Here is an 8,695-nt window from a genome sequence, read left to right as displayed (position 1 = left end):
TAATAATAATAATAATAATAAGCAACTTTTACCAAACTTAAACCTTAATTAGGGTGGTCAGATCACCCAAAATGCCTACTTGGGTGTTAAAGAGAAGCGCTGTTGCACTATATATGTTGCCCGAGTTCGAATCCCGGCTTGTGGACCTTTCTTGACACCCCCCCCACATCGCTTCCTGTCCAACTTCACTGTCTATTCTAAATAAAGGCATAAAAATACCAAAAATAAATCTTAAAAAAAGAGGGAGATAGTTCACCCAAAATTAAATGCATCGAATATACGGATGATGAACTAAGAGAGTTGGACGTTCTATGACAGAACATCAGCTCCTGTGTCAGCAGCACCACACAAATGCGTTTTTGTACTTTCATGAGCAAGTGTCAAAGACTGACATGGAAAAGAAGAAATTACTGTCATTATTTTTGTTTTCTTTGTGCACAAAAAGTATTCCCGTAGCTTCATAACATTACGGTTGAACCACTGCTGTCACCTGGACTATATTTTATTGATGTCGTTACTACCTTTCTGGGCCTTGAATGTATCAGTTTTGTTACTGTTTATGCAGGGTCAAAAAAGATCTCATATTTAATCAAAAATATCTTAATTTGTGTTCCAAAGATGAACAAAAGGTCTTATTGGTTTGGAACAACAAGAGGGTGAGTAATTAATGACAGAATTTTGATTTTGGGATGAACTATCCCTTCAAAACAAAAACAAAACAAGTCAACTGCGAGAAATTGAATGCTTTTCCAAACAGGATGTAGCCTATTCGGACATGTCCGGTCATAAATACAGTCCAAGAATTTTTAGGCAAAATCCAGAAGAAAATATAAAGGCAGTATGTGAAGATGTATATTGTACTGAGCTATATAGTGCACGTATGATTGAATGTGCACGTGTATTGAGTATAGTGCCTATAGATAGTATATTGACTGAGAATCGAATCATTCTTATCCCCAGTCACTCTAGATATTTGTAATTTGGTAGCCAAGTCAAAAGTTTATTTCCCTCTTGCCCCCAGCCTTGACCTGATTTCAGCCTTTGGATTCCATGTACATTTGGATACAAACCAGTGACATCAAGAAGTTTCTCTGGCCATCTTCACAGAGAAAACTTCAGGATCTCCACTACTCCCTAAACTGATACATACCTCCACTTAACTCCATCTTGGAGAATGCAACATCCCTACCTTCCCTCATTAAGAAAAAACAGGTATTTTCCAGTGTTTTTTTTTTCTCTTCCTCATAGTTGTATTACTGATGATTTGCTGAACAGGTGCACTTTTCTGAAGGGTCGCTAATGTATATTTAGCATTTGAAACCTGAGAATACTGCCCACTGATTGGTGGATAGGAGCACATGATAACCGGAGTGCCGTTGCAGCTGTGAGCTGTTGCCCAGCGTTTCTCAGGAGGGAAGAGTTGGGGAGGCTCTGGCAGCTTGGGAAACGTTTTAACTTTAAAGTCACCGGTAAGCAAAGGAAAAATTATGAAATCAAACCGCACAAGATTACACTCTCCAGCACTCTTTGCATGGCCTGCTCAGTTGGATTGACCATCTTCTACAGCCTGTTGGTAGATGGAAGTGATGCTCAAGGCGTCCTTAAACTACGGCCTGATGAGAATCATCTGTCTTGGCTGGCCATTGTTGCAGGAACAACCAATTTACCAATTACTCAAAGCTGGAACTTATTCCTGGACTTTGTTTTTTTCCTGGAAGACTATTTGAAGCACCTCACCTCACGGGCAGGAGTTTGTAAAAGTCCCATCTACATTCCTCTCAATCTTTCTAATGAAAATGCATAGAAAAACATCATTTGATGTCATTTTCTGGGAGTCAGGTCCTAAAAAAGGGTAGTTAGTGGTCAGACCTAAATTTAACCTGCAGCCTCAGAAGGCATTGGAGCTCCACTAGCTAAACAAAGCCAGCCAATCAGCCTGCAGCATTGGCTTACATGACAAATAGCTAGAGCGATTCAGAGCAGCTGTCGCAAGGCTTCAGCCAGGAGGCGCAGCGTTTTGGGGGGTCTTAGGTGTCAAACCCTCTCACCCACCAAGGCCTGCAGAGAGATTTCAACAGAAAATTAGGATTTTTGCTTTTGTTGATCCACCCACACTAAAGCATCAGCTCAGTCAGAGGAAAACTGACACGTTTTTGTCTTTGTTTAGGTTTGCAGGTATACATAAAGTGGAATAGCAGGTTGGGACACGAGTGGATGGAAAGCGAACACCCTTCTTTACTGTAGGGTTGCTGAAATTCTACTGTAACCTTCTATAGTAAAGGTATGTCAGCTTTTGCACTTTTTAGTTTGGTTCTTTAACTTCAACATTAAAATTGACAGATCGTTCCTGGCGTATTGTGAACATTGTGAGTGTCCTTCAAGTCCTGGTGAAACTGAAATCCTTCAGTGAGGGTCACTTCAACTTCCAACTTTTATCTGCCTTAAAAAGTATTCAAAAACAGTTTATGTCTCATTGTCTGCAACAGAAATTAGTTTAATGCTGTTTAGTTACATATGTAAATTTGCTTTTGTAGACTCACTAAATCTGTTTGAAGATGTCATCAGAAGAAGAGTATGAAGAGGAGATTGTGGAGGAGGTAAGATACAAATTTGATGCATTGCAGATCATATTTTGCCATCTGTTTAGAGGTTGTCCACTCATTCATTCTCTGCTCTGCATTATTTTGCTTTGCCACTTGAATAGCCTATATAGGCTTTTCAGCTTAACGCCCCATAGATCTCAATCCTAAAGGTATAATGGCGAACCCTATGAATAGTGATCTATGATACCTCCACCGTCAGCAGTTCAGTAGGAGCTGCCATGTCGTATATGATTAGCATTGGATCCCATTTCAAATGACCTCCTCCTTGGAGGCTCTAGTGCAGTAAATTCCATTCAATGTACGTTTCATCACAGTAATCAATGTACCAATGCAGTCTTTTCAATAGATGTAATACCTTAGCGAGATGTCAATTACATATGTGGCAAACCCTCATTCACTTGACAGTTATGTAATGACCTTTGCAGCAAGAACTTATTATGAACATGCTAATGTAATGTTTTTCTGATCAAACCAAACCAGCCTGAATGGAAATAACCATTGTTAGATATAATACTCTCAACCTTTATACTAACAGTGGGATTATGTTCTGTTCAGAGCAACTAAATCGACTGCAAGCTTCATTATGAGCGGATAAATAAAATTTAGTGATATTTCAAAGCAAACATAGACAATTGCTTAATTTGCATAAGTTTGCATATATTCCACGTTTTGTTGTATTTTGAAGAAATACCACAAGACTTAACCACAGCTCTTCTTGAAGCTTTCAGCAGTTTTGTTTACTTCAATTTGTTTTTGTCATGTTATTCATTGAAATTCTATAAATGTGTCTGAGTGTTCAATGGAAGAGTGAAAGCAGAAGGTTGATACTTTAATTCAGTATTTCCAAGAGAAATAGAGTTAAAGTAGGCCTTGTATACTTTCAAGTCCATTTCTGTTGTAGATATCTTATTGGGGTTTACCAAACTATTGCATTCACAGTTATTGACTTCTCATTCATTAGGTATTTTTGAAAGAACTGTTTGCTTTTGGATTCCCCTTTAACATATCCAGGAAATGGAAAATTCGCCATCTTGCCTTTTGAGAAGATGGGAATCTCAACAGGACATTTTGGACTATAATACGCTCTGATTTCACTACTACTTTCATCTACACTTAGAATAGGACCTGAAAGACATCAGCGTTAATTAAGACGGCTTCTTTCGTTGGATCAGTGGAAAGCAGAGATTCATGGGTTCATTTTTGTTTGTTTTTTTGTAGATTTTATTAATACAGTATTGAATTTTTTTTTTTAAAGTAGTATTTGCAGATTATAGTGTTTTATAGAAAGAATGTAATACTAATAGAAAGGCAAAGGTTTGTGAATTTTTTATATCCTTTTCTCCCCATTAATGGAAAAGCAGCCTTCAGCTTTGGCTGAGTTGTTCTTTCCAGAGATACAAATATAGAAGTGGACATCTACGGCAGACTCGCAGAGAGGCAAATGAGACGAGCCGTGTTGTAAATTACACTCCTCTTGCTGTTAACGTCATGCTGTTAAAATGCTTTGGGGGGAGGACCTGTGGAAAAAAACATCTGTAGATGGTTTAGAGAGAGATTTAGATTTACCACGTATTTTATTGAATATTCACCATATTCCGTTTCCTGTATTTTGTCTGTTAATTGAAAAAAGTACATACAAATCACGCAATCTTAAAACCTATGTCTATATGTATTTCTGCTATCCACCGGGCCAAATAAAGAAGCCTCTAGTACCTGTAAATTCATAGATTTTTCCTGCTCTGGTTTCACACTATTTGAAGGCCTTTGTGATCTGGCAGCCAATTACGATTTGAGAGATTCTGTCATGATATCTGACTAGATGCCAGTAGGGAATCACGTGTATGACTGAATCTGATACACTGCTTTCAGACATGTATGTGAGTGTTTGTGTTGGAATTTGTTCCCTGACCTGCTGTTACTATTTACCACCATGACAATAACATTAGCTGCATATAATAATAGTGGTGAGGTCATTAGGGTGCTAAAATGTTCTTAGCCCCAGCCAGTCATTCGACTCTGTCAGTCATAGTCATAGAGGTCTGCTGGGAAAACAACAGCATTACTATATTTTTATTCTCTAAGCAACTTTTGATATATTCAATTAAGTCGTTTTCAGGAAACAACATTCTGTCAGGAAAAATCAATGTTAAAACACATTGTACTGAGAGAGGTTTTTATGACTAACAACATATAGATCAATATGGTTTTGTTTAGAAAGACCAGTATTGGTCAAGCAACATTATTTTTAGGTTTTAATGTCCCAGAACTACTAAGCAGAGAACATGTGGGAGGAAAAAATAAGATACCATAGCCACAAATTAAGAAATAGTTCCCATGATTTATTAATCTGACTAATTAATTCATTTTAATGTAAAGTCATTGGAATAATTATTTATTTATTTAGTTAGTACATAGCTGCAAATGTATTCATTTTAATGTTTTTTTTTAAAATATAGAAGTCTCTTCTGCTCACCAAGCCTGCATTTGTTTGATCCAATGTACAGCAAAAACAGTAAAAATGTGAAATATTTTTACTATTTAAAATGAATAGTTTCTTTTTAATATATTTAAAAATGTAATTTATTCCTGTGATTTCAAAGCTGAATTTTTAGCATCATTACTCCAGGCTACAGTGTCACATGATCCTTCAGAAATTTAGTTTGATATTCTGATTTGCTGCCCAAAAAATTATTATTATTATTATTATGTTGAAAACCGCTGAGTAGAATTTATTCAGGTTTCTTTGATGAGTAGAAAGTTCAGAAGACAAACATTTATCTGAAAAAGAAATATTTTGTAACATTATAAATGTCTTTTTCATTACTTTTAATCAATTTAAAGCATCCTTGCTAAATAAAAGTATTAATTTCTATCATTTATTTCCCCCAAAAAATATATATATATATACTGACTCCAAGCTTTTGAATGGTATAGTGTACTTTTTATTTCATATAAATTCTGGTCTTTGGATCCTTTTATGCATCAACGAATCCTAAAAAAATGTACTCAACTGATTTAAATATTAATAATAATAATAATAAATGTTTCTTGAACAGCAAATCAGCATATTTGAATGATTTCTGAAGAATCATGTGACCCTGAAGACTGGAGTAATGAAGCTGAAAATTTATCTTTGATCACAGGAATAAATTACATTTTAAAATATCTTTAAATAGAAAGCAGTTATTTTAGTACAAATATTTCACAATTTTACAAGTATTCTGGATCAAATAATAAATGCAGGCTTGGTGAACAGAAAAGAATTCTTTAAAAAACATCTAAAATCTTACTGTTTAAAAACTTTTGACTGGTAGTGTATATGTTCAGCTTAAAATTTTATTTGTTTGCGTGTGTGCATATTTCTAGTCACAACTGTTGTTTTAAACAGTCTTCAGAGCAGGAACCAGAGCAGGAAAAACTCACTTTCCTAGATTGTAGGGTTTTCCAGAAGTGTGTGATCGTCATTTTGAAAGCCCAGAGTTTTTCCCTATATTTATAGTACTACTATGAGGAGGGTCCAACAGTCACCACCACGACCACCTCAATGTCTCACGGTGTTGAGGTAAATGATCTACCCCGGGGAAACGGATCTACGTCTCTTCCACATGCCATGGGGGCTATTCCATATTCCTTTCACATACTGGTTTAGTTTTTATTAGTAAGATCTCTCCAAATGGTGGACATAAAGAGTGGATTATTAAACAAACTCCCTTGTTTAACAATTCATGTGTCAGTGAAAATAGAATAATATGTCCAGAGTAAGTTGTGAGTGTAGCACATTTACACAAAATAGCCCCCATGTTTCAGAGCTATGCAAATGCCACAGTGCTAGCGATGACAGTGAGGGTGTGTTAATGGAGCTTCCTGTATGTGAATTAATGTGATGTTTACTTTAGTTTATGTCTGACTAAAGCTGCAAGTAAGACTAATATAATGCTTAATGCGCTTGGTTTGACTGTCACAAAAGTGTATTTACAGTAGTTTTTCTGCATGGTTTTTTTACCCAATACTAATTTACTGACCTGTAAAGTTTTCTCTATAACTTTTTAACTTTAAGTTTTCATAAAAATAAAATACTAATCTGCATGGTAAACAAATGAAATAGTATTTGCAGAGGATGTTGAAGGTAAGTGTTAGACAATTGGATACTGAAAATGAAATCTTTACCTCACCTATTTTCTGTTTTGGTGTAAATCAAAATAGGCTAAAATAAATAAATTCAGATGCTGCTTGAATGCTTATAATATTTGAAAATTACGTTTTTTAAGGTTTGGCTTTCGGTGATGAAATTCTGTAAATCTGAAAGACTTTAGAAATGTTTCTGTGAACCATCATCATCTGTCTTAAATGTTGATTGCTGTTTTTTAAGCTTGGACCTGGTGGCCTTCCCAAGCGCACGGTCAGGAAGAAGGCGAAGGTGGACACCTCCAAGTTCATGACTCCTTACCTGGCGCACAGCCAGAAGATGCTTGACCAGTACAGCCATGTAAGCACATAACAAAGAAAATAGTTTGTGCTATTAATCCACAAGTTTCCTAGACTGCTATTTTGTTATTATTTAATTGAAATGAATTAGACCACCACTGTTAATAATCCTAAATGATACTCTGTGATAACTTTGAATTCAATTATTAAAGTGAGACAACATCATGTCTGCAGGCCACAGTTCGAAAACTGTTGAAATGAAAGCAGATATGTGACCCTGGACCACAAAACCAGTCTTAAGTAGCATATTTGTAGCAATAGCCAAAAATACATTGTATAGGTCAAAATTATCGATTTCTTTTCTGCCAAAAATCATGTTTAAATTGATTGGTAATATGCATTGCTGAGAACTTTATATGGACAACTTTAAAGGCATTTTTCTCAATATTTTGATTTTTTGCACTCTCAGATTACAGGTTTTCAAATAGTTGTGTCTTGGCCAAATGTTGTCCTATCCTAACAAACCGTACATTAATGAAACGCTTATTTATTCAGATGATACATAAATCTCAATTTCAAAAAATTGAGTTTTATGACTGGTTTTTGGGTTCAGGGTGCCATATTAGGTAGAATTAGCGTCAGCAGGGGTTTGCTAAATTTTTCACAGATTGTTCAAAAAAGAAATTAATACTTTTATTCAGCTAGAATGCATTAAATTAATCAAAAGTGACAGAATCCTGAAAAGAATCAGACTAACTTTACTAACTTATCTTGACTGCTCTATAATGCAAACTAAATTTGTATGTTTTTTTTTTGTAGAATAAATACAGGGAGGCATATGAAAAATCAAAGGGGCAGCCCTATGTCATTTCGGCTGACACACCTGAGATGATTCGCATCAAGAAGGCCCAGGAGCAGCTCAGTGAGGTATGTACCCTTGATGATCACATCTGTTCAATCTGTCGGAATATAGTTTGCAAGATTTTGATGTTCACATGGGCTGTTTTAACTGATGCTTCTTAGTTTAGCTCTCCTAATAAGCAACTATCAGACACTTCTTAATGTTGTAAAAATTTAACTGACCGTGAATATTTTTTTTGGTAACCCAGGTGAAATACCGTATGGAAGGACTGAAGGCCAAAACCACCAGCCTTTATGATGGTGAAGCTCGTGAGATTGCCCATGTGAAGCACGTCTCTGAACTCATCAGCAAAGTAAGTGGTTGTGTCAAACCAGTGACTACCCAACTAGCATAATCCTGGTACCTTTCCTTGTGTTTGTTATTGTCATTGTCATAACATACTTTACATATGCCTTTTCCAGGTTCTGTACAGGCAAAAATGGGATGAAACCAAGGATAGATACTTGCTCCCTCCAGATGCCCCTGAATTGGTTCTTGCTGTGAAGAATGCAGCAAATTACAGCAAGGTAGATATCTGATTCCTGTCTTAATAAGTACTAAAGTGATATTTATATTGTCATTATTCTGCACTTACACTGTCATCCCTTTCAGAAACTGTACACAGAGGCATGGGATGAGGATAAAACCATGTACTATCCATACAGTGACAGCCCAGAGCTGCGCAGGGTAGCCAAGGCCCAAGAAGTCCTCAGTGATGTGAGTAAGCTTGTGATATTTAACTGAGTAAAACAACTGTCATTAAGTT

At 36.1% G+C, this 8,695-nt stretch overlaps 1 protein-coding gene across 38 annotated transcripts in view; it reads left to right on the top strand.

The window, feature by feature from the left end:
- Window positions 1-1,365: 1,365 nt before the first annotated feature.
- neb (nebulin) overlaps window positions 1,366-8,695 on the top strand; it is a 65,283-nt gene continuing 57,953 nt past the window's right edge. For 37 of the 38 annotated variants that reach the window (XM_051120026.1, XM_051120040.1, XM_051120036.1 and 34 more), the window contains exons 1-9: window positions 1,366-1,469; window positions 2,168-2,281; window positions 2,535-2,597; window positions 6,103-6,165; window positions 6,973-7,089; window positions 7,848-7,955; window positions 8,138-8,242; window positions 8,352-8,456; window positions 8,542-8,646. In XM_051120026.1, the coding sequence (XP_050975983.1) occupies window positions 2,556-2,597; window positions 6,103-6,165; window positions 6,973-7,089; window positions 7,848-7,955; window positions 8,138-8,242; window positions 8,352-8,456; window positions 8,542-8,646 (645 nt within the window). In that variant the 5' untranslated portion in view covers window positions 1,366-1,469; window positions 2,168-2,281; window positions 2,535-2,555. The remainder of the gene's footprint in view (window positions 1,470-2,167; window positions 2,282-2,534; window positions 2,598-6,102; window positions 6,166-6,972; window positions 7,090-7,847; window positions 7,956-8,137; window positions 8,243-8,351; window positions 8,457-8,541; window positions 8,647-8,695) is intronic. The other variant, XM_051120004.1, reaches the window with a different exon arrangement.

Source organism: Labeo rohita, chromosome 9, assembly GCF_022985175.1.
Source record: "Labeo rohita strain BAU-BD-2019 chromosome 9, IGBB_LRoh.1.0, whole genome shotgun sequence".
Classification (NCBI taxonomy): domain Eukaryota; kingdom Metazoa; phylum Chordata; class Actinopteri; order Cypriniformes; family Cyprinidae; genus Labeo; species Labeo rohita.
The sequence above is the reverse complement of the archived record's forward strand: the minus strand, read 5'-3'. Positions and strand labels throughout refer to the sequence as shown.